Genomic DNA, 26,774 nt, shown 5'->3' with positions numbered 1-26,774 from the left:
TTTTCCCTTTTCCCTTTTCTTTCTCTTAGCAATAGCATTGCAATATGCAGATTTGTGGAAAGAAAATAGAATTTGATATTTCTCTTGGCCAGACTTTGTCAGCACAGAGATCTCTATGAAAGTGTAGCATTCCAAATCCATTAGTAATTACAGTTTATTCTGGGGCTTATTTAGCGTATTCTTGGACTCATCTAGAGATTAGTAATTGCTGAGTCCAAGTCTGTGGCTTGTAGAGTTATATATATGTGATCAGTGAAAGGAGGATTTGCTATGACTTCTCCCTTCCCTTCCCCTCCCCCCACCCCCCTAGTTCTGAACCCCTCGATAAGAAGTAGCAGTGTTATTGAAAAAAGAGAGTTACTATGCTTAAGTGTTAGTGCTGTACATCAGCATAAAATCTGTCTGTCATTAAGCTAGCTTTGCAAACATTGTTTTCTTTGGAATTCTTAAGGACTCAGTTATGCTTTGATCATCTCATTGTTCTCCTTAGGTTATTTTTTTCCTTTAGAGTGCAATGGCTCCCTAACAGAAGGTGAAGTTTAGAAAATAGTGTCTCCATATGCAAGGGATTTGGAGACCTTTTTATTGTCTTTAAAAATGTCATTCATAGTCCTCATTAGCATTTATTGTTGCAAGCATACAAGCAGAAAATGTGAAATTGGTATGTCATGAATAGCTCCACAGAGCTCTAGAGCCCTGAAATTTTGCCTGCAGTGTGGTGTGGGGCAGGCATTGAGAGAAAGCTGGCCAGATGGCTGCCAGCACAGAGCAGAGCTGCAGGTTTTTGTCTCTGGTGCTGAGAGGAGGGAAAGTTCACTGGAGCATACGCTATCACCCCGTGCATTTTAACAAAACTAACTCGCCATCAGTCAAAACGGGGAGGTGGTGACATTGAAACAAAAGTTTTCAATATAATGTAACAATCCTTGTCAAATGAATAAAATATGTTTAGTTAGTGTCACAAATATTGACATGTTACAGAGAAAAATGCAAGGCTCAAATTTATGGCTAGTGGTAGATAACACTTTCACACAAATACGCTCTACATTATCTTTATTATGAAGATCCCATACATTGAAAAGACATCGATTAGAGGTCAAAACTTGGGTTAATATACTACAGCAGGAGGAGTTTCCCTACCCATGTTAAATGAGCAAACACCCTGAGCTTCAAGTCAAAAAGCAACTGATATCTTGAAACCCTTTTTTCCTTCATAGCCCCCTCCCTACCCCCCCCTTTCCCTTCTTTTTGTATCCTAAAATATGGCCGTAGTTCAGCAGGAGCAGATATTTTTTTCCAGGCTTCTCCAGGTCACACTGAATGTGTTCTTTCTCTTTTAGTGAGACAGCATCATTGGTATTTTCTTTCAGAAATATTTTCAAATCAATATCAAATTTTCTAAAGTGCATGAGTGGTGTCTATGCACAGATGGTGTGGTAATTTTCTTTGAAGTCAAATGATGATAGAAATTAGCAGTCAATTCCAATTTACTTTACTCATATTATAGAAAATATAGTATTTAATAATAAAATAATAAAAATGCAAGGCAAAACTTGTTTAGCCTAGATCTAGTGAAAGAAACAGACCCCAAGACAGGTACACTTGTATATGAGTTTGTCCATGTGAGTGTTCTTAGTAAAACATATATAGAGAGCAAAAGAGCATGCATGCTTTAAGGCCTGAATATTGTCTCTCCAATCCTGAGTCAGTTGATTTCTTGTGGAACTATTCTTTCATGTTAGGTCTCAATGTATATTTTCAATGTTTTAAAACCTGAAATGCACCCAGAATGTCACTGGGATTTCTGTGTGTTCAACAAGAATTAATTTTTTTTTTTTTTTTTGATCAAAAAGCAATAGGCAGTCTAGGTTTATTCAGGTTGTTAAGTCTAATGCACTGTCAAGGCTGCCTTTTCTTAACAGATGATTTTAAATACTCTTTGGAGAATTATCGAAATATGGATATAGCATACAAGTTTTCTTAACTGAAAAGACATGAATGCTTTCTCTACTCTAATGGATTTAATCCAGTACTTGAGGTAACATCATGAACAGTTTGTCTTATATAACAAAGAATATTTTCTTCCCACCTTGGTGACTGCCTTTCAACTGCTCAGTGTTTGATTTGTGTAGGTAATCTCGATTAGTCTATGTTTCACAGAGCAGTGTATGTTTTAAATATCTCATTTGTCTTTTTTTCAGAAGTCCAGAAAGCCTTGCCAATAAGGAAATGCTTAGGGAAATGTTTAGTGTTATCTGGCAAATATTTTGTGTTGCATGCATAAAGAGCTGCTGTTAACAGATAAGCACATATCTTATTGGAATATTTAAATTCCATTTCCAAGCAAAGAATTAGAAGCTATAGAGAAGTGCCTTTCTTGGGTAGCTTGAGCTTTTTGTGGTAGTGCAGTAAAGCCAAGGGAGGCTAGGTACAGCGTCATGGAATAAGTTGCATTGAGAGTCCCATTACAGGCTTAGGTGGGCTGCCATTGCGCCAGGCAATCAGAGATACTTGGGCAGCAAGAAATTAGTGAGCTTCTTCTGAAGATGTTACCTTTACTGTGGTTGGACAGTCAGCTGAATAAAGTTAAGAAAGCATCCAGAAGTGGTTGTCCCCTGTCTCTCGCATCAGCTCCAGAGCTCACACATTAGGTGGGTTTGCCCTGTCAGTGGGATGCCTTAAGAAAACACTAATAGCTTCCAGCTGGGTGGAAAATCAAAACGTTTTGGGGCTGACAAAACTAGTAGATTTGAATTTGAAAGCCCAGCTAATGCCTCCATTTTTATTTACCACTCGCCCATAAAAGATTATTTTCCAATATGTCAGCCTCATTTGGTGGCCAGTGGTCTGAAAGTGAAAGTGGAACAAGCAAGCGGGGAAATCTGGACATTAGTGAGTCCGCCCTTTCAAGCTGGTGTGCCACTTTGTGGAATGGCCTTCCCTGAGATTGGGGGGGTCCTAATGACCATTCATCAATGCTCGTTGACTGATCATTGAGTGCCTTCTCATTCAGTTTATCAAGTCTTGCACATAAAAAGTCAGAATAAGCATTATTCAGCTTTGTTAAAGCCAACTAGGAGTAAAATGCTCCATTTGAACCCATTTTGCCCTTGGTTTTTCACTTTGTTAATGCAGTCCTGCTTAAATGAGTGCTTTTATTGGGTCTGTTAGAATATCTGAAACTATTAATTCTCTTGTATTGAATAGCTGGTGGCAGGCCAGAGCAGATGGGGTAGAAAACTATTTGGTTGGGTGTATTGCTTTCAATTAGGATCAATGAGGTTTCAGCTCCTTTGAATTAACTCACTTAATACCCACTGTGTGAAGTCACAATGTATCACAACAGTCTGCTATAAGTAGAGCGGGAAGTTGAGAAGTCCTACAGAAAAGCTTTGAGTTAAATTCTTCCTTCACTGTTAATAGAGAGCTTTCATTAACTACAGATGTGTTTCAGTGGACTTCCAGTCCCTGTTATTAAGCTGGGTTTGCACAAAAGGCAATCTCTGTACTTTTAAATGATGGTCATTAGGAATTTCCCATCAGATCTGTGTCTTGGCTACCTTGTATCATCCGCTGCATAAAAATCCTTCTTCGTCCCCTTCAAATACAAGACTATGGATACTGGTTTGCTTTCTCTATCCATTTTCAAACTAAGGACTCCTAGAGGATGATTTAAAATTATTTTGTAAAGCATTTTGAGTGATCATCAAAAAAGGAGCTGGTGCCCACCAGGATGGTGTAATGTAATGTGCACCATAAAGAAACTGGCCCTAGGTTGTCTTGTGGATTTTTCACTGTCTTTGTATCTCTTTCATTTTGGCAGTACCCTGACTCTTGTGATGCATCAGAAATGTTCTGTGTTAAAACCACTGTCTTTCTTTTCTTGGTGGAGAATAAAACAGTTTTACAGAATGGGCTGTCCACTTTTGCTTGGCCTGCTAAAATTTTAGACTGGGTGCAAGAACTTCTAGGGCGTGCTTCAGGTGACTGCATTAGAAATGGGGGTGGGGAAAGCAAATTAATTTCCTCAGATACTTTTTCATGGAAGAACTGCCAAATGGGTTGCAGCCTGCCTCAGTGTATTAAATAATGAGAGGGGAAAACTGTTCATGCAGCTGGCTGCTTGAGAAAATGCTGAAGTAGTCTCAGATGCACAGGCATTCTGTTAGCCCCTTCCATGAACAGACTTCTAGGTGAGAATCTCCAGGGATCCAGGTTTTGTTGACGTGGATCAATTTAAGTGGCAATTACTGTAGTCAGATAACAGCTTAAAAAGGCTTTTTACACACAGAAAAAGGATGCATAATCGCACAGCATATGGAAGTTCAATTTTGTGAGCCATGGTCTGTGGATTTACAATGTATTGATATTAAGACCTTCTTTTAAGAGTGAATATTGTTCAGTTTTATTAAAATGCGTCATACCATTGACACGTTACTTTCTACTCTGAAGCTGATTCAGGCTGCATCTATGTTGATGAAAGGTTGCATTTCCAACTGTGAAAATGTTTTTCTTTTCATGTAGAGTACAGCATTACGAAAGAAAAACAACGTAGCAAATACAATAGTAACTGACTGGTTTTAAATAGTGCATCAAATAATAAAACCAAAAGGACAGTAAAGGCCTTGTTGGCGCAGACTTCACTTGTCTCCATTTCCCTTGCTCCTCTCCCTTTGCCCCTCCATTTTCCCTCCCTTCATGAAAGTGGTCAGGTAAACGTTTTCATGTTTTGGTTTTCATGTTTCTCTTGGGCTCTCTGACACTCAAAAATCCATTATAGAGAACTTCATTACAATAGATGTCTGATGAAGTGAAGAAAAGATCTACCTCAGCTGGTAGACACATTAGATTGTTAGTGCTGGGCTGTTTATTGAGCAAGGGAGCTGCTCCTTTTCTTCTTGATTAGTCTTGGATTTGCCATTCTGTGTTTGGAATTCCTCTCCTATTTAAATGAAACTTAAGGATTCCACTTAGATTGTATTAGAAAGATATAATAGAAATATGAGTAAATTAAATTATTCATTTTCTTTAAGTGAGAAATATTCGTGAGTTCAGTCTGGACATTAGGAGGGACTGTTATTTTTCTACTTAATTTTGCATGTATGTCCTTTTTCTAAACAGATCTTTATCAGGCTCTGTGGTAGTTAGAGGAAGGAAGAGGAAGGCCTAAAAGCAGAGTTGTTTCTGCATAATAGAGGCAGAAGATGGCATAATGCAAATCAGGGGGGTGCATAAATAAGTACATGAGGATAGACCTTAAACTGAGAAGATCTGACTGAGAATTGTTGCCTTTCCATAAAGGTTTGAATGTATAATTCAAAGGCAAAGTCAGAAACAAGACCTACATGCTAGTTGCTGGAGAAATGGCTCGTTACTAAAGCACTTTTCAAGTGGTGAATGGGAGCAGAGTTTTAAAAAGGATGGTATTTTTTCTTGTGCCTAGAATTTTGTGCAAAGCTCTATGTGCTACAGAAGGCATGCGAGTCAAGCGTATGCTTCTTCTAAGAGGCAAAGATGTTTTACAAAGGACTAAAGAGGGACTGCTGAGAAGAAAATAGCCAGCTTTAGATAAAGCACTATAACAAAGACTTGTAGTTTTATGTATCATGGTGTCCATTAAAGCTTAATAGGGAAGAGTGAATTGAACCTAGCCAGGCATACCTTATTCATGTGAAGGATAAACATTTAAGGGGTTCACAAAATCAGAAATTGGGAGGACATGATTGTTTAGCTTTTGAAAAAGCTGTACAGGGAAGATTTTGTTTTCATCCCCCATGGATCACTATGCAAGGTAAAGGAGAGTAAGCTGCAAATGTTTGGAACATATCAATGGAAGAATCCCAGGGGGTTAAAAGCACCATAGTAAAATATAAGTGGTCTGCTTTCTAAGTGTGTTCTATTTTACACATACTACTGTGGATCTGAGAGAGGGAGTGATTTTGATACTCTGTTCCCTATGGTAAAGGGGAATAATAATGTCATAAGTGTGGGGAGTGGGGGGGATTCTCTTGTATATTCTTGTGCACGTTCTGAATTTCCAGCTAAATAAACAAACGTAATCTTATGGAGTGCAAAATTATGGCTGTAAAAATAAAGAATGATTTTTTTCCACATTTGGAGGAGAGCTGATTCAAAGTGATGCTTTTTCTTTAATTGTTGTCAGCAGAGGAAAGGGTTAACTTCTAAAGAAAAAAATGAATAATTCAGTGTTTGGCTTATCACTCTGCATTTTAGTTTCTATTCTTTGGTCATCTGGAACTTGGTGTGAAAGGTAGAGTAAAAGGAGTCAGCTGAGGGGAGCCGGGGTTGTGATAATTTGCACACACATCCCTGTCATTGTTCTGCCTGAAGAGACAGGGCTGGGTTCAAGGCCACATGTGCTCCTGTCATCATTCACATTTCTGCTCCAAGTGCAATACAGAGTGTCAGCTCTCCATCTGTCTTTGCCTGGCAAACGCACGCGCCCAGCATCCTGCCTCCAGCTACGCTGCCACAGCCAGTTCTGATGGCCCTCCTCGCTTCTCTCTGTTCATTCCAGAACAGGAGGCACTGAGCCCTAAATAAGCTTGCTTTTAGGAGAGAGCCATTTACAGTGTGGTATATTTTATCCAAGGATGCCTGGTGAGTTGAAATTATTGCAGCTCTTTCGGTTCTAAATGAGGAAACGCTAATCGTTTTTTTGATAGTATATTTTCCCTCTTTTTTTCTTTTCTCTTTTAATATAGAGGGCGATTTGCAAGCTGATACGGGTACGGAGCGATCGCGGATGCTAATTCTGTTGTGTATGTGTTTGGGGGAGGGGAATTTGTGCAAGTGAACTGCTAGAGATGATACTTACAGCAGGACTGGATGTTTCAATGAAAAGGGATAGAAATAGCAGAAAGTCATCAGCTTTGTGGGTGCAGGTCCCTGCACGGGGGGCTCAATTTTAGCAAAGAGAAATACAGCTTCAGGCTGGATTTCACGACTGTCAGCTGCACCTTGAATCTGCAAACATTTGATCGCTGGAGATCATTCACAGCGTTTACCCATCAGCTGAAATTATCTCTGTGAAAAGCTGTTTATGTTGGAGAAGTGAGGGAGATTTATAAAACAGATTATTCCAGCCTTGTCCTAAATCATAGTCCTTCACTGTCACCAGGCAAATCACTGAAATATGTTGATTCAAAATAAAACAATAAAAAAATCTGCTGAATTAGAGAAATTGCTGTGGAGCTGGGAGTTATAATAGGTCGGTTTCCTCATGAAAATATTACCCTTGGATCTTACAATCACTTGTCTTATTTATAAGTGTTATTGCCAATAAAAACGCGTCTATGCAGGGTGATTTGTCTGAGGGGTTTTGTGAGATGCTTGACCATGACTGAGTAGATTGAATTTGGTGTGTTTTGTTTGTGTGTTTTTTTCCCCCCTTTGGTAAGGGCTGGAGAAAGCCATGTGCCTGATTATAACAGCTTGTGTTCTGGATGAAAAAATGACGGGGCTAGAGATCCTACAGCTGGCTGGTTCTTGTGGATTATTTGGGTAGGACAGGCAGAAGAGGCTATGCTTGATCACAGAGTCTGTACACCTCGCAGATGGTGTTTTGAAACAGTATCTGCCAGTTTACTGCAGCCACAGTTGCATGTAGGTATTGCCAGTTGTTGGAAGAATGTTTTCCTTTTAGGATTTTTGTATACGGTCATACCCTACTGCTGGTATGCTTGCTGATCCTGTGATTGTAACAAGAAAGTGGGCTCTGTTTGCTCAAAGCACAAGGTTAAGAGGATTTATATGGTTGAAATATGGGCAAATTAATTTGCATAGATAACAACTGAGGACTATGAAAGGTCAATTTAACCCTTTAAACATCAAATCTGATTTGCATCCATTGCATTCCTGGGAATGTGGTCTTCATTAGAAATACAATGGTAATTCATAAATAAGGAAAACTGTACATTGTGCATAATTTTCATCCACTGATGTTTCCCTTATGTTTGTGTGAAACTCATCTTCTTATTTTTACTATTTCTGTGTTTTATCAAGATATTTAGGTGTACTAAAATGACACAATCTTATCAGTTTTGATCCTTGTGTGCATTATTCAGGGCTATTGGCAAACTGTTGGAATGCCTGGAGTGGATGTTTTTGAAAACCTATTAAGCATTTGGCATTTAAATTACTTAATCTACCTGCTGGTTAAAATTTCATGCATCTTTAATCAAAATGGCATGTGCCACACTCAAGTATGTATACCCTTATCAATACTCGTTAAGCTTTACCATTAAATGAATCTTTTATTTGCAGCATTCTCTTAAAGAAGCAGCAAGCAAGAAGTGTGTTTTAATGTCAGCTCTGAGTGTTAGAAAACCTTGCACTTGGATACAGAGAATACACTAACAGCTGTGACTGGGAGCATGTGCCAGAATGGAGATACTTGAACAGATCTGACACTTGGCTATTTTTGACACCCATCTGCACTTTTTTACTCTCCTCTAGGATGAACTGCCTCTCAATCTGTTCACGGCATATTTTAGCCCTTTAATATTGTGGTGTTGTGTTTTTTCAAATGGGCATTATTAGCCATCTGGGGCAGATTTTGTATTTTAAAAGTAAGCACATTATGTACAGGAGATTAAAAGGATGTGTATTTTTATGTAATCTGATATTATGTCAGTGCCTTTTGTGTATGTGTGAAGTCTTGATTTCAGAACCATCCCTTTAGTGATTCTGACATCTGAAGTCCTTCTTTTGGGGAAAAACAGGAAGCAATAAAGACGGGTTCTGGTTTATGTGTGGTGATAACAATTACACAAACTAAATTTGCCCTTCAAAGACGAAATGCTCGCACTGTTATAATTGCGACTGGGCGCTCACCTCCTCGCTCTCCTGTCGGGGCAAAGCGACAGCAGTGGGCTGGCTAATGAAGCGCTGTAAAAGCCATTCAGACTTCTGAGAAGGCACTGCTGCAACTCTGAGAAAAGTCTCTAGAAAGATAATCCTGTTAACATGCAGCTTGCCGTAACCAAGTTAACCATTTTGTCATTCTGTGTAGTGAACTCTAGGAAGCGTTTATCTCTAAGTAATTGTTCCTGGGGGAACAGTGTTCAAATCTAATACCGTACACCGGTTTCTCTGATTACTGTGAATGTGGTGGTTGGTTTCTTTTTCTTTTTTTTTTTNTTTTTTTTTTTTTTTTTTTTTTTTTTTTTTTTTTTTTTTTTTTTTTTTTAACTGTTTATTCCGGACTTTATTTATGAAACATTACAAATCTATCAGTCATTTTATAGTACTTTCAAAGAACAGATGTTGGCCTACAAAATGCTTTATTATTGCCCATGGCAGTATTCAGCATGGTTTCCTTAAAAGGACAATCAGTGATCACAGTCATTGTAGCCCAGAAATAATGCTGCTCTTTCAGAAGATGGCCTGGTATTAGGTCAGACCACCCTTTCTTTACTTCTGCTCTCCAGATGTGGCTGCAACTATTTTTTTTTAAAGTTCATGTTTCAAAAAAAAATGGGTTTGTTTTCAAAATCTGGTTTTACTTAAGATATCTCCATCCTGGAGTGCATTTCATAAATTGCCCACATATTTTTCTTAGCAGAGAACTTAACTGGCTGTAATTTTTAACACATGGCCACATCATGTGATATTTTCAAAACATTTGCACATAGCTTTAAGAAGGTCCCGGCAGAAATGATCCATCATCTCACAGCCAGCCCATTTCTTAACAGCATATCTGCATTTTCCATTTAGCAGAGCTATATATTATTAGCTTACATTTTGGGTAGTAAAACAGTGTATTGCTGATTGTAAAACATGGACTTTATTATCTGCTGAAAATTGATTTGGCATTTATAGCCACTGTGTACTAGAGTGGCTTTCTGGTTTTAACATTAGTGCTTGCAAGTGATGATTTGTTTAAAGAACAGAAACAAAATTGCCATGGACATAACTGTTAGTGTCCTAGTAACTGAACATTTGGATTATCCACCTGTTTTTTAAATACATGCGTCTAAATGGTGTTACACAGCAGAAGTGTCCTAACAGTCCATTAACCGACTTGTTCTAAGTTGCAGTTGCTATGCTGTTATATTAGGAAGACTGTGTCTTACAAAACAAGTTTCCTGCCAAATAGGGAAAATATGTCTGGAAATACTTAAGTCTGAGTGTTAACTTTGCATCATTATTCCAATCATCCTACATAATGACTTTATCTTCAGGATTCAGCTATGAGTGAAAAGCTCTTTCCTTAGGAAGACCGTGGGTCACTAGGTTCTTCAGATACGTAAGATAGGGTTGGGAGGTGACATGTGATGACTTGCTTTTCACAGTATTAAAGTTTCTTCGTCTTTTATGGTAGTAATAAATTCCAAAGTCTGCATAACATTATTGCTCTTATTTTCAACCCATGGGGCTGTGAACTGCCTCATGCTACACATGAATGGAAAATAACTAACACATCATGGAATGCAGATCATACTGCAGGAATGAATATATATGAATATATATATATATATATATATATATTTTTTTTTTTTTTTCCTAATTAGGGTCTCAAACACTCTTTTCCTGAGAAGATTGAAAGCTTTATAGCTTGGGCCCTTAGCTAAAGAAAGGCCAAGTTAGTTCCTCAGGACAGGTACTTCCTTGGTGTTTAGCACCAGGATATTTAGCACCAATCACATCTTGATTTGAAGATTTTGGACTCCACACTCACATATTTAAGGCATGATCATCAATCATAGATTGCAAATTAATGTGATCTGTGTATATATGATTTGAAAAGCCCACTTGAATTTTGCATAAAATGAAATTATATGCTAGTTTAAAGTCCATACAAAGAAATTGATACATTTAAGAGTAGAGGACATGATACCTGGTCCTTTTTTTTTCAGGACATGTACATATACCTCTACCAGTTTTCTAGTTTATTTGCTTCATCCTTGCTTCTCTCAAGTGTGTACATCAAGGATAACACTACAAAAAAATCAGCTGAAGCTTGGTATTTTGCTTCCAGGTCACAAAACAACTTGTGCACTTCGAGCAGTAGCTGCCTTCCAAATCCAAAGTGCTGTGCCTCTTAACTCTCCTCATTCCTGGGTGCATCACTGTTACAGCTTTAAAGTTTCCTGAGCATGTCAAGTTGCATCTGTGTTTGGCAGGGTTTCCTTCAGTATTGATAGTGTTAAGCAGCCCAATATCTTTTTTGGAGTTGAAGCATTTCTGTGTCTTGAGTTGTTCACAGAGCTGTATCTGGTAGGTAGTCTCAGAGGAAGCCCAGTGCGTATTTAGAAATGTTGGTCTCTTCACGTGTAGGCTTACTTTTTGTTCACAGAAATGGGTATGGTGTAAAATGGAGCATAGAGCCAGCAATGCTAAGGCAAGTAGGGATTAAATTGGGAAAAACAGAGGGCACAGCAGTGCTTAGATTTTCACTTACACACAGATGCAGTCTAGCCATATTGGCCCACTTGGCAAGGCTTGTTTCTTTCAATATCCTGTTATGCTAAGTCCATGTTCATGCAGTTCCTCTGTGAAGCTGGTGAAGTCCTTGCCACATTGTACCATTCTATCTATATTCACTGGCTCAACTCTCCAGCAGCCCAGCCATCTCTGCACTGAGTTCCCTTTTTGTGATGTACATTTGTACTTTTTGCCTCGTACATGAGAGTCACCAGATGAAGAGCGGGGCAAGTGCAGGAGCCGCCTTCCCCTTGCTGTTGTTGATCTTGAGCCGCATTCCGCCCCAACGTTTCTTGTTCAGTTCTTGGGTGGGACTTTGGAGATTTCTCCCATAAACTGCTAATGGGCAGTAGCTTTCCCCACTACTCAGGGAGTATGTTCCGGACCTGAGAGCAAGCAAGAAGGAGGATTTGAATTTGTGTGTTTCACTTCCAGAGTGAGGCTTCCACTTCAAAATCTTGCAAAAAAATTTCAAAGCTGTCTTCCATCTTGCCTAGCTGTGTCTTATACAAACCAGTTCTACTTGCCAATCCTGTGAAGGCAAGTATATGGACAATTTTTCTGGAGGAGAGAGTAATGCTGTGGACTCCATGTCTCCAAGTCATTGAGGCAGGAATTTTCCTGTTGGTAAGCTGTAGGCAGTTGCTAGTTAAATATAATTAACTTTGTATAATCTTTTTGTCTTGAGCTGTCTATCTACAACTAATGGGAGGGTGTAGAGAAGATGGATGAAGCCAAATTCTTCTCAAGGTGCACAGTGGTACAAAGATGAGAGGCAAAAGGCATGAGTAGATCATAATAAAACCCAAGTAGATACCAGGAAAAGAAGTTTTCACCATAATGATGGTCAGACATTAAAACTGTTTTTTCAGAGAGGTACTGATATTTTCATTATTGAAGATCCTGTATTGGACAAACCCTTGCAACCTGATCTAAACTTAACATGCTTTAAGACAGAAGGGCATAGACTGTCTAATCTCCTAGGGTCACTTCAGCTTGCCTAATGATTCTTCATTCTGCTGGATCTGTTAACTCTGGACACCTGGTCTGAGGTGCCTGAGACCTGTGCTCTGTAGAGGAGAGCAGAGCAGCCTCTGGCACCTCCTTCTGTGTTGTGTTTCAGGGGAAATTTCAGCAGTGTTGGTCTTCAAACACCCAAAGGGATTAATTAAATTTGCTCTGAAACTATTATTTGATATGTAGCTTTGTGAATGGACTTCATGTGCTGGTAGAAGAGTAGAATTGTCAGGCTCAACCCTGATTCAAAGGGCTGCACCTCCTTCCTCTGGCAGCTCATGGAGCTCTGCTTCCATATACCAGAGCTGAATTTATTTCTCACTGCTGGTGTTTTTATTGTTTTATTTTTTTTTTCTCTACTAGTAATTTCTTCTTTACTGCAAGTTATAGGCAGAGTGTGGAGAAAGAGCCTCATTGTGAGCTTGAACTGCAGAACACCTTGAGACAACAACTTGCTGGAGGCCTTGGGATTTGAGAGGAGACACTTCAACTGAAGGTTCACAGACCTCTTAGTTTTGTCCCTGTGCTGCAGCACACCACCTGTTAGTAATGTTCTTGCAGCTGGTTTAAACAAGTTCTAAAAATTCTAAAAGTCTCCTTCCCAAATTCTTATGGCGTGGAGCTAGAGCCTTACTTGAGCTTTTTCATAATGTTGTGTAATAAGCTGTAGATTTATTTCTGTTTCTTACTCTTGGGATCTGGTAATCTTGTGAAATTTTCATGAGGAAAAATTACCTGGTAGGACCCACACATCTAAGTTTATTAAAACTATCCAGCCAGATATTTAGGTATTAGCATGGATAAATATTCTGGATCTATGCCTGCAACGTAACTGTGCTTTTAAACAGGCACAAAGCGTAAGTCAAAGGTGACAGGAAATCTTTCTGAAGTTCAAAAGGAAATACCATCAGCAGTGGACACAGTTATTAAGAGTTCTGCTCATATGGTTCTCATTCTTTATGGACATCCCTTTGGAAGCAGACTGTAACAAGCTCTGTTATTTTTATGTTATTTTTGCATGTTGGCAATACTGACCTGACAAAGACCAGAAGAAATGTGGAAATAGAAGAGTGAAAGGAATTGGTATTGATCACCTCCTGGAGAGAAGCTGAGGATTAAGGAAGAAAAATGTATTTTGGTAAACCTTCAAGTGTACTGCAAATTCAGGCAGATCTGGTGTAGGGTCAGGGCAATATCATTCTTCGTTTAAAAATGGGAGTTGCTATATTGAGCTGAGATTTGAGTAAGTGGCATTTGCAAATGCTTAATTAACTGCAGTGAAGTTTGAAATGATGATTCAAGAAGCAGGAACATGTTTTACTTTTCAAAGTCCATCGCCCTTTCCAGCTTATCAATACATCATTTCTGGGGTTTAAGGTTCTACTCTGTCTTCAGTAAGTAATTTGGAAAGCATATCTAAACTTTAACTTGGTACACTTTCAGTTCTAATGCTTTACTGGAATTTTCTTTGTATGCTTATAATTCTCTTCTCCAAGGCCTGTGAGCTTTCCTGTGTATCTCCAGTGCAGAATCTTGTAGTTCTCCCTTTCTTTCTGATTCTGCTAGTGAAGCTGAGTTCAATGTCTTACTGTCTCTTGTTTGGAACCACATCCTGCTAAAGGAGTAATCTCCCAGTTAGGCATACAGGGCCTTTCCCCTTCCTTCTTTCAGATCTCTCCTTAATATGTATTTTGTGAGTCATGCAAGCACACATGACTCAAATACTCTTCCTGCCACAAGATTGCAGTTTGGAAAATGTGTGCACTCGCATCATAGGAAAATGCAGCCATAATTTGATTCTTGCTTTCTAAACTGTGCATTCCAAATATATTCTGGTGGCCCTTTTAAGCCATAGCAATAAGCATGTGTACACACAGCCTTGAGTTTTCATTGTAGCTGTTTTATAATCCGAATGAATGCCATCTACATAATTTTCCTATATGTGACTTCTTCATATCATTACTTGAATTTTTAAGAGATTCTTTATTTTTTCAGGGATTTTGTGCCTTGCAGAGCACCAGCCACATCTTCCATGGTTAGCAAATACAAATTAACATTTATTGTTCTAATTTTATTTTTCCAGTCTATTTCACCACATAATTGTCGACTGCGTAATTATATCTGCTAGTTTGCACACACTTATTTGTATTCTCTTTAGGAGAAAGTTTGTCTAACTGAAATTTAGAAGAGGTCATTTTCTGTGACAGCCTTACTGTTACTACTTTTTTTTTGCCTGGAACCGTGCTAGATACACTGTTTTGGACATTTTAAACTATAAACACTGCAGTGTACAAAAATAGTCTTTTAAAAACAGGGATATGCAATGATCTTAATCTTTCTTAGAAAGTATTGGGATTTCTGTCAGTTTTGGAAGTGAAATCCTGAGTGAAACACAGGGACCTTGTAACACAGTAAAGAAAGCGGAAAGATGCTCTTTAAAGCAACCGTGGTTATGTTTGTGAAAGAATGGGTGTAATTAGATATCCAGCAAGGTCATATGGCACTGTCATTTAATAGCGTTGAAAGTTATCGGTTTTCTTCTTGGAAACTGGTTTGTGACAGAGTTTACTGCCTCTTGGGATTGGTGTTTTTAGTTTTCATTTTTCCACTGACAGGGGGAGGACAACTGAGTTTCTAGAATTCAAGTGGTCCACATTGGTTGAGTTCATCCTTCTGTGGCACTACATTTTCAGGACCCTATTTAGGGTCCTGAAAGAGAGTTTCCATCAATCTCATCCATGTTATATCTTAGAGGTAATGTAAATTACTTAATTAAAATCAATATTTGATTATTTTACTCTGAGCTCAGCATTTTACTGCATTGTATCTTCAGAAATGAAAGCAAAGTCCTTTGTAATTTTTAAAGGGGATCTATTCAGTAAGGAGTGTATATCTTTCTTTTCTGAATTCCTATTAGCCAAGATGATCACTTCATTGTCCCCTTGAAAATGGAGAAGTGAGATGGTGGCTTCTTTGAGAATACTATCTGTGTTTCTCATGTTAAATTTTTAAAGTATTTTGAAGAATGCTTATCTTGTTTCGTTAATTTACTTGCATCTCTCTTTACATTATTCTCTGGTTGTAAAAGGAAATGTATTTGGGTTTTCTACATTTATTGAGTCTGTTGCACAAGTGATGAAACTGTACCTGAAACTTTGATTGAGAGATTGGTATGAAAGCAGAGTCTAAAGAGCATGTATAGTAAGCTCTCTGCCTGGAAAGCCAGTGTTACAGCCTTTCTTTGCCCTTTTCAGACTCCTCTACATAGACAGAACCACATTTTGGGTTTGATTTGCATGGTTGTTTGCCGGCTCAGCAGCTAGTTTTCTTCCTGTGACATGTCAATTGGTAGAGTAGTAATTTCCAATTCCTTTCATTTTGAGCAAGGCAAGTAATGGTATTTAATCTTCAGACACCAGCAGAAACAGAATGCTTTCATTTATGCTGCCTTAAAGGTTTTGCTTCAAACTGCTTTTGAGTCTGTAAAAGCTCCAAAGGTAAAAATACTACCTAAATTTAAGGTATCGACCTGCATCTCTCTGTAGAGCCACAAGAGAAATTATATACTCTTTCCATAGTTAACTTCTGTATTATCTCAGAAAGAGCTCTGTGGATGCAACTGAGTAGCTTGTGTTTTCTTGAAGGAATACAGAAAATCATGATGCCTTGATTTCATCCTGACAGCCACAGATATGATTGCATGGTTTTGTCTGGGGCATTGGTTCAAGACAGTCTTGAAATAATCAGTGTCTATTGCTTAATCACCAGGAATGCTTAATAGTTTTGTCACAAGTGTTTTTCTTATTGGAGGCTGTAAGTGTTTTCACTGTCTTGCCACACTAGATATAGAATAGATGCCTTGATGTATTACCCAATGGGGATTCTGGTGCAGAAATTGATGCTTACTGAATCAGAATCAAAAGGGTTTCTTTGTGTTTGTTTTTTTTTTTTTTTGTTTTTTTTGTTTGTTTTTTTGTTTTGTTTTTGGGGTGTTTGTTTGCTTGGGTTTTTGTTTGGTGTTTTTTGGGGGGGGATTGTTTGATTTGGGTTTTTTTGTTTGTTTTCTTTGTTTTTTTGGTCTCCTTTAGTCATTACAGTAAAGCTGCTTGGTTTTAAATATGTCTGCTTACAGGTGTGGGTATGTGCACATTGTTGCATGCAATTGCTAGCTTTTGGAGAGCTTTTCAACACAAAATCCTGTGATGATGCAGCTGTTCTGATATTGTTCTTGAAAACAGCTGATGGTGGATCTGATGCTGGAAGCTGATCAGCAGCTAGCATATATCATCATCTTCTGATCCAAACTTGTTCCTCTGGGAGTCAGCTCTACTGTTTCAGTGTGTTGTAATTAAATTGAGTGCTGTTAAGGTGTCAGAAATTACTTTATAACACAGGATAATGAACTTAAATAGACTTATTTGCACAATGCAAATCATAGTTTAGCAAATTACCCTTAAAGGCTATATATAAAGAGAAAAAACAAGTCACCCAATATTCAGTAGTAAAAGAAAGAGGAAAAAATTGGTCTGATTTCTGGACTGATACTCAGTCCTTAAGACATCCTTGCAAAAGCCTTTTTGGACTTAATAGATGCTAGAATAATGCCTGTTATTTCTGAATAACAGTCATAACATGCTTTGTTTGAAGAAAAAGGTAATTATTTAGTTAGGATTGGATATGTGGTTGGAAATCCCAGTCAACCAGACTTTTAATAGTCAAAAAAATATTTCTAATACATGAAACAGATAACTTCTGTATCTAGGTCTCACATGATTTTGAGCAACGTTAATCCCCAGAAAAGTTTGTGTGAGTTGTGAATACTCAGCATCTTGTAGAATTAGGCTATATTTATGAGAAGGCTAATGTTGTTAGGAAAACAATAAATTTACATGCATAGTGAGAGCTGTTTGTAAATCAGCAGGTGGTTTCTAAAATATCAGAAAATGGCAAAATGTTTACTGATGTGATGTCTCTCTGAAAAACAAACCTGTTTAAAAATACTTGAACATTCAAACCTCAAATGCTTAAAGCTGATTTGCTTTTCTTCAGCCATCTCTGGTCTTTCTTGTGTTTTGAATCCACAGGCTCTTAATTTTCAGTCTTGAGGATCTTATTTTGCATTCTGAAGAGCACAATAACAGGAAAAGAAAAAGAAAATAATTTTCTCGCAAACCATATATTTCAATAGGAAGCTTCTTTCTATGAATAGATAAGAAAAGTTCAGGTGATACCAGAATATATGTGCTTTCATTTTATATACCTATGCACATGTTTTCATACAGAATACTAGATCACATTACTCTTTAGCAATATAAAATCTGCTTAAGACTGAATTAATAAATGATGCGAAGCAGTATTAAAATTCTCCATGTCTTTCAAATCATACACACTGCTTCAAGCAATTTGTTAGTCACAAAAAGACAAGGAATGTCATTGGAATAACATATATTTAAAAAAATCAAAATCCTGTAAGCTAATTTGACTGTGTGCCATTTTCTTACTGTGATTTAAAATTAAAGCCTGCCCCTACCCTATAAATGGCTGTTGAACTGTGTACATCTTCTGTGAAAACGTTTCCAGTGTGGTGAAAAAAGGAATTAAGTTCAAAGATCTTTAATCCAGTTCCCTCTGTTTTATTTGATTATTTGGAAAACCTTTCCCTTTGCTGCTGTTCCCCAATTCTTCATTCACCAATAGTACTGAGGGGGAAATTTGTGCTGTGCCGTTTATACATAATTTAAAACTATTGTGCTAGCTTTAAACTCAAAGTCTTTCTCATCTATCATTTATCTCATGATGTTATCTTTTGTACTCGGTACCCTTCAGTAAGCACAGCCTGACACGTCTTGTGGCCTTTACCTTCTGCGATAAAAAAGATTGAAAAGATGCTTGGCACCACCTGGTGAAGATGAGGCAACCCTGAAGAACTGTGCTTCGAGAGCAGGTGACTGATGCTACAAAATGTGCCAGTCTGGGGACACAGCTGAGGGGTTGTAGTAGGGAAGGGGGAGGGGAGGGGAAGTTAAAAAAAAGAGCAGGAACATTAATACATCTTCCTGAGGTTTGATGGGACATACACTGCCTACTGTTCCATCTGGTGCTTATGATAGCATGGCATATTAGCATGCTGCAAGTTCATAATGTATTCAGGGCGAGAAAACACCACTTGCATACCAATTGAGGCGTCCTCTTTCTCAGAGCTGCTTTTGAATTTCAATGATGTTTATGCCTCCTAAGCCATGACTGAACGGAGCATTTCCGCTTGTGGAGAAATAACAGCAGTGAGGGACTCTGGCTCATGGGGCTTTTCTTTCCTCTCTCTTTATTTTTCTCCTTTTTTTTTTTTTTTTTTAGTTCTTTCTACTCTCTCATTCCAATTTGTTTTGTTTGAAGAAGCCTGAAGACGGCTTGAGGTTTTTGGACTAGCTAATTACAGAGCTTCTGTTAATATTACATCAACTTCTTTTAAGGTTGTAGTCTATTGTCTTTTTGCTTATCTCAAAATGCTTAAATGTCTTTTTATGACATTTTGATGAAATTACTCTAAAAGCAGTGTCATGAAGCATTTAGAAAATAGCCCATTGCAATTCTGCTTTATATTCAGATTTCCTGTATTACTAAATCAAAGAACAAACAATACCCCGAATTCCACATTTCATGGTAAATTATTTGTGCCTTGTGTCTTCAAAGACTTGATTTTCACTTCAAGTGTGCTACATAATAGGATAAGTATCTGAAGTTGAGCAGGTATGTAAGCCTTTGTAGGAGTGAGGTCTTTTTATCGATTCCTTGCAGGAAATGTACTGGTATGTTCGTTTTATTTCTCCCTACCCTGTCCTCTTTGAAACTCTGCTGAGATTGACACTTGACTGGAGACAATCTCAAAACTCCACCATAGACACTCTTGACTGCACATTTTGTTTCTGAACTTGTCAAAGATTGTGATCTCTTTATGGCTCAGTGCTGTGAATCGCTCTGCAGCCCTCCTTCCAGTGGGTTTTCAAAGTGTGAAGTTTACACACAGGGTAGGGTATTTGATGTGGGATTTTCAAGTGTCTGGAGTAATACATGAGTGTGAGTCTTATTTGCTTTATGACTGAGCTTCTAAACTGCTTCGTGTGTTTTGAAAGTCCTACCCCAAAAAGGAGACTAAACTTGCTGCTTGCTGTAGTTTAACTCCAACTGGCAACCAAGTCCCACACGGCTGCTTGCTGACTCCCCACCAGCACGACAAGGGGAAGAGAATTGAAAGGGTAAAAGTGAGCATAGTCATGGGTTGAGATAGGAACAGTTTAATAAGTGAAATAAAACTATGAAAATAATTTTAGTAATAATAATAGTGATAATAATTGTAATAATAATAATAAAAGTAATAAAAGATAAAACAGCAAAGAGAGAAAAGTAAACCCAAGAAAGTAAATTGATACAATTGCTCACCACCAATTTACTGATACTCCGCCAGTCCCTAAGCAGCAGCCTCCCAGCCAACCTTCCTCCCAGTTTTATTGCTAAGCATGACATCACATGGTGTGGGATGTCTCTTGGGTCAGTTGGGGTCAGCTGTCCCAGCTGTGTCCCCTTCCCAACTCCTTGTGCACCCCCAGCCTGCACACTGCTGGGAGGGGTGAGAGGCAGAAAGGCCCTGACTCTGTATGAAAGCCCCGCTCAGACGCAGCTAAAACATTCCTGTGTAACCAACACTGTTTCCAGCATAAATCAAAAACACAGCCCTACATTAGCTGCTAAGAAGAAAATTAGCTCTACCCCAGCACACTGCTTGAAGAGGGAAGAATATTAAAACAGCATCTCTAGTATAAACCCACTTAATTAATGCATTTCGTATCTAGTCCTCTACCTGCACAGCTGGACTCTTGCTGCTGCTGACTGTGGTTTGAGGCTTTAGCTTAATCTTTAATGCATATGACTGTCATGCTAATACAACTTTAATAAAAATGTACTAGGTAGCACTTTGAACTCCTTCGCTGTAATTTAGTATTAATCCATTTGATTACTAGAGAAGAAAAGATCTTGCTCTAGTTCTGATCCATTCTTTCAAATACATGCAGCCATGACTTTTATAAATATATATTTTCAGACATTCATTTTACTATTCTTGCATAGATAAGAAACAAAAATGCATTACTCATCGTGGCAAAGAATAAATTGACTTCCTTGCTTTACTATCTGAATATCTGTTGTCTGATGGCTTAAGAACATTCCTTGTTTATTGATAGTGCATTTAGACCTAGACATTAAAGCCTTAGCTTAAATGGTAATTTTTTTTTTTCTTAATATATTCAGGGAGACTAATGTTACTGAATAGGAATGTGGAGGAGATAGTGTGGGTTATTCAAGCAAGTTTAGTCAGCGCTTACAAGATTCTTGAAATGTTTCTTGATGTCCTACAGAACTGTTAACATCTGCATGACTTGTGAGAAGAGCCACATTTATTGCAGCTGTATGCTAGCTAGAATGCAAAAGAAAAGGGGGGGATCAGAGTTAAGAATGAAGCAGCTGGCTTTTGGTACGGAGATTTATAATTTCACTCTCATTACAGACTGACAGTAAACTCTACTTGGACTTTTTTGAATCTGCTTCTTTGAGATGGCAGGTTGAAGGCTTGGGAATTTAGCCGTCAGTAGATGCAGTCCAACAAAATATATACAGTTTAAAAGAAAACACAGCTTTTAGATAAATAATCACAAATAGAAGTTCAGCCTTTCGAGGAGCTGTTCGTTCCAGTATGACATAACATGATGTAGAGCATGTGTTTAAAGCCTGCATTTGAGATGGTTTAAAAAAAAAGACAAAGATAGATTGTTTTAAATATTAGAGGGGAGCAATAGACAGAAGGCTGCTGATTCCCTGCAGAACCAGTGAGGCCACATAGCTTCTTGTACCTTGTCTTGCAAGGGTTTGGGATTTCTGGAGAAAAAGAAAGGTCTGTTGAGACACCCCCACAATCCCAGGCCTGGCTGAACAGTGTAATAGTATGTCAGTGTGTTTGTTTTGCCTCCTCTTTTTGTGCTAGAAGAGAAAGTGAGAGAAGAACAAGTAGTATCAGAATCCCATTTTCTGTTTCACTCTTTCCCGTAAAAAAAATCACATACACGATTCCAGAATCAAAGGAATGTTTAGTCCAAGTTTGATACCATCCTTGACTGTTTCTTTCTCAGTTGTTGAGACACATTTAAAAATAAGCTAGGTTAATATTTGTTAGTTGTCAATATCTTTGTCCAGTTTCAGTTAAAATCAAAGTTGTTTACAGTTTTGTTTTCTTACTGAGTTGATACAAATGAAAACTGATAATGTATTTTATTTCTTATGGTTAATATAACTTGGGATGCTTCCTCTTACCGTTTTTCCCTGCACATTTTAAGTGAATCTATTCTGGTTTTGCTCAGTTAATTTCTTTACAACCTGCCCAAGCCATTCACAGTGGGAGTGCCAGGATCTGTTTTTGTGTCTCCTGCTGTTTCTTTAACAACCTCAACAACTGAGGAAGCTGCACATCTATACTCCTGTTCCTTATTACTCTCCTTAAATGGTGCTTCTCAATAGTTTTCTAATATTTTCTAAACCAAACCTTTTGCTTGTTCATTTGTTACAATAGCACATCTACCATTAAGAAACAGGGCCAAGAAGGACCACTGAGGTGAAGAGCATCCTGTTGTTGTTTTAAGGAGTTCATTTGGATTCATCTTTATCTACTGACATGTTTCTGCTCTCCATACTGTGTCCTATAGCAGGTGTCCACTCTGATAGCCTACTGTGATTTTTCTCTCTCCTGCCTAGCCTTAGACTTTCACTGTTATACTCATCATTATTTTAGTATGGGGCATTGAAAGGGCTCTAATGTATGATTGCTGCCTCTTTTCCATTCTCCTGACAACGAAGCACAGACAAAAGCAAATTTTTTAACATTTCATTTATGAAGATGACTGCATTTGATTCATCAGTGTTCACCACCTCAGTGTTCACCTTTTTGTTCCTGAAAGTTTATTTCCACTTAGTGTTTTGGAAACAGGTTTTATCTTAATTTTGTGCAGACTGTTGGCACTGAACAGAATCGTGTGAAAACCCAAGTAGCTCTGTAAGTCAGGGCTCATAATCACCTTTGGAAATGACCTGTTAGGTTTCTAATGGGTCATTTGTATGCACAGTTACTGAAGCTACTTGCAATAATTATGGAAAAGATAATGGCTAGGAGCTCATTTGGGGACAGTTATTCTTGTTATGTTTAGTATTTCATCCAGGGACACCTATTTCCCCATTTTTAAATTTTTCTTTCATAATTTTAGAGTTTGCCATGGATACTTGTTTTAGTTCAGCAGTTCTTCACTTCTTCGTATCTGAGTAGTTCAGAGCTTACCAAACAGGCACTGATGTGCTTTACATCTTCTATTCCAAGAAGACCATAAAGAACTGGTCTGCACTGCAGATGCCAGTGCAGTCACTATCTTTCTGTGTTTTTCAATTGTATCTGCTCTTGGGTTTTAGCTTTTGTAGCACATACATGATGCCAAAAGGGTGTTTATAAAGATCTGTGTGAGCCTTTATTTCTTCTCTGCTTGCCATTTGATCTCTCTGACTCATTATAGGTGTGAGGGAAATACCAGGTTTTGTTTGGTTCTCTGTGTTTTGGTGCAAAAAAAGAAACGGTGTTAAATGTTGTTTGGGGTATGTTCAAGTTCATGCCATCGTCATATGGCTATAGTTGTGCGTGCACAATCCAGGTTTTATGACTAGATATAGTGTGAGTTGTAGGCACAACACTGCCTATTGTGTTGCTTCTGCAATTCCACTTTTGGAATATTTCACAAAGAAAGCTATCACCCAAGCAGGGGAAGGTGGAGGGGGAAGTGTAGTTGGGGGCAAGGGGGGAACATCTAACTTGTTTGGCTGGGGTGAGAGGTGAAAATAGGAGGCACTGAAAAAGGTATTCTGTTGAAGCCAGGGCTGTCTGATTGCTCTTTTGAGAAAGAAACTAATACAGTTGAATTTTAGGCACAATTACTTAATATTCTGTTGGTATGGTGGGCACAGAATAGTACATACTGATGTGTACATACACACACACACACACAGAGTATCATAGGCTCTCCTTTATATCACGTGGCTGAAGATACTGGGAAGAACTGTTCTTAAAGCGTGTCCCTGGGGCTTTCTGAGCAGCTTGCCATTTATTTGGAGTATTCGCTGCGGGCCGGGGTTCTCCCCGTGCCGCGGCACAATGCCGGCTCCCTCTAGTGGTCTCACTCTCCCGTGGCCATTCCCGCAGCCTCGTCTGCCCCGCCGCGGTGTTTCCGTCCTGCTGGGGAATGCTCTGCTTTTCCTCCTAAAAATGGCCTTTCTTTTGGTTAATCCACCTCTCAGGGACACACAGTGTGTAAGTAGGCCCAAATGTACGGTGTTTCCACAGCACAGAGTTAAAGCTACATTTCATAAGATTTTTTTTTATATACAGGAGAATGTAACCATATCAGAAAGGGTTAAATGCATCCACATTGAATGTTCAGAGTTCAAATGCATCAGACTTCCTTACTTTGTCAATATTTCGCTTGCATTCGTGTCATTGAGTGGTTTCTCTTTCGTGTCTGACTTCTCACCCTTAAGTTTCCCCTCCATTTAACACTCCCTTCAGTGTAATTGAAGGCTCTTTCCCTCTTACAGCTTTCCAAATTTGAATGCAAAAAAAAAAAAAAAAAAAAAAAAAAAAAAAAAAAAAATCACATTAAGTATTTTTATACACAAAACCAAGTAAGTAAAACTTGGTCACATATGTGTAGAAGTGTGTGTGCACATACACATGCAGGCACACACGTATCTGCACATATAGAAGAAAGCTGTAGAAGCCGCACTGATGCACAAAGATCAATATTGCCATGTTGGAGTAATAGGTTTAGGTGGCTTGATGAAAATGTTGTTCTATATATATAAACCTTTTTAATGTATTTGTTGAGGGAAAAAAACCAAACCTAAACATTTAATTTTAATCTGCTGGGCTTGAAATGAAGTATGTAATGTACAACTGTCATCAATCATGGCGATACTATGATACCTGAAATAGTTGCAAAAATTTGCGCATATTTTTTATGGATTCTGTAGTAATGGCTGATTTTTCTTTCAATTCAGGCTTCAACTGGGGTCTGATTTGTACTTAAAATCCAAAACATAGGGAAGATGCTTCAAAAGAAGGAAGTTTTAAGCTTTATAGTGCAAGACTAAGACTGCTGTGATGCTTTAAGCTCTAGTAACATTGTGTGTAATTGTATACCCTGTGAGTGGTCTCATTAGTTTATCTACAGCTGTTTTCAGTGTCAATAGTTAAACACATATTCCTGAGTGTTTCTGGAGCTGGAGTCTGCCTGCAAGGCTAACCCAGTATCTCTCTTTCTGTGTGAGATCACCAGAGACGTCTGTGCCAATATGAATTAGTGTGAATTTGCTGGCTTCAGAAAGAGGTTTAATCTGGTTTTATACTTGTTAGTCTTAAACGGCATACACAAATTCTTTCCTTTCCTTCTTCCTTTATATGCTTATACTATTTCACATTCACTTTTAGGAGTGCACATGATGCGTTAGGCCAGATGATTCAAAACATAGTTTTGGATTTGCTAATGGTAGTATTTGTTTTGCCAGGGAGCTTATTTGTCAATAAGTAGTATTGACTCATCTAAGAAGATATTTGGGTCTTCATTTCTTGTGTGTTCATTTCTTGAAGCTTTTTCTGCCTTGTCACCTCTCCACTGCTTTATTCAGGTGTGATCCAGTGCCCAAATAAAAGACATTTGGTGTGACATGTGGCATCGAGGAGGAGCTGACTCGTAACTAATAATGAGTATTTTCTCACACTGTCTAGACAGTGTGTCACATAAATAAAATATATTTTTAATGGCATCATCTGATGATGTGAAAGGATAGTCTTCCAAAGTGTGTATTTCTACAAATGCCAAAGTACTGATGAGTGTAATAAATTGCACTACTGAAGATTGTCAGTGTGTAATACTGAGATGGGGGAGAGCCTATGGTTTCACTTTTGTCTTTCTGGTAGTGGCAGTAGGAAACTAACAGTACCAGCACCTGTGCAAGGCTTTCTAGGGGAAATAAGCTTCATTATATATTTTCATTGGTGGATTAATACCTGTCTTGAGTGGCTGAATAGAAGCCAAGGAGTTATTATGCCTGGTCACTGAGGACCACCAACTGTTGTATACAGCAGCCGCACTGTGAGAGCAGTCTGAGTGCTCCTGGTTCTCATGAGGCAAAGAACCTAGATCTATATGGGAATGTTTATGCCTGATTTAGCAGCCATAGAGATTAAAAAAATTAGAGACTAGCTCTTTAGTGATTATATGGGACATTTAGTCAACTAATTTAGCTGTCTGTGTTCGATGGCAGGAATAAGCAGACTTCCTCAGACTGTTGTGGTGCTTGGTTGAGAGGGAGTTTGGCTGCCTCTGCTTTCAGTATTATGGGTAAAGTCTTGCTCCCCAGACCTGCAAGATTAGACCAGATGTCTAATGGAACAGACTTTTCGCTGTCTGAAATATCACTTGGAGGAACTGGGTTTTTGGATGAGTAAATGGTGCAGTCTGGTAGATCAGGGATTTGAGACCTTGATCCACAAGGTGGGAAGCCACCTGTCCCAGACTGGCCACCACCACTCTACACCTTACAGGGTCTTGACTTGTCCATAACAAATTCCACATTTTAAAACCAAGCAAAGCCAAAACTGTATCCATAACCTTCTTGATAGTCCCTGTGTCATCTTTTCAGATGTATAACCATGGAAAATATCACCTCCTACACCCATATTTGATTCTTTTTGAATCTAAAGGACTTCTGGCATGTTATATAAATATAAGCAATGCCTCTGAAAAGTACAGCTGTAGTAGCTTTTTTGTCTTTTTAGCAGAGGAATTTAAATAAGTTGCTTTTGATTACTTTGTATAGTCTATATTGGAGACTTCAGTTCCGGCTAAATCTAATGAAATAATATCAGTATCAGATATAATGAATATGAATGAAATAGTATCAGTATTGTCTTAGGACTTTTCTAAAATGAGTACATCTGTCCTTTACATTTTGTGTAAGTGCATTAAAAATAAAGAGGTTTATAATTATTTTCTTCAGACTTTTAGCATTGTGTAACAAACTGTGGTTTCAAACTGAGAGTAGGTTTAGACTGGTTATTATGAAGAAGCTCTTTACTGTGAGGATGACGAGGCACTGGAACAGGTTGCCCAGAGAATCTGTGGGTGCTTCATCTCTGGAAATGTTCAAGGCCAGATTAGATGAGGCTCTGA

General features: G+C 38.3%; 1 protein-coding gene across 7 annotated transcripts in view; it reads left to right on the top strand.

Annotated features, from left to right (window-relative positions):
* RUNX1T1 (RUNX1 partner transcriptional co-repressor 1) overlaps nt 1-26,774 on the top strand; it is a 115,500-nt gene that overhangs the window by 29,144 nt on the left and 59,582 nt on the right. Inside the window, exon 1 of one of the 7 annotated variants that reach the window (XM_015618781.3) lies at nt 6,442-6,621. The exons of 5 other annotated variants lie outside the window; for them this stretch is intronic. In XM_015618781.3, coding sequence (XP_015474267.1) covers nt 6,615-6,621 — 7 coding nt within the window. In that variant the 5' untranslated portion in view covers nt 6,442-6,614. Of the gene's footprint in view, nt 1-6,441; nt 6,622-18,300; nt 18,410-26,774 lie in introns of those variants that run through there. One more of the 7 variants, XM_033512338.1, reaches the window with a different exon arrangement.

The sequence above is a fragment of the Parus major genome, chromosome 2 (assembly GCF_001522545.3).
Source record: "Parus major isolate Abel chromosome 2, Parus_major1.1, whole genome shotgun sequence".
Lineage (NCBI taxonomy): Eukaryota > Metazoa > Chordata > Aves > Passeriformes > Paridae > Parus > Parus major.
The sequence above is the reverse complement of the archived record's forward strand: the minus strand, read 5'-3'. Positions and strand labels throughout refer to the sequence as shown.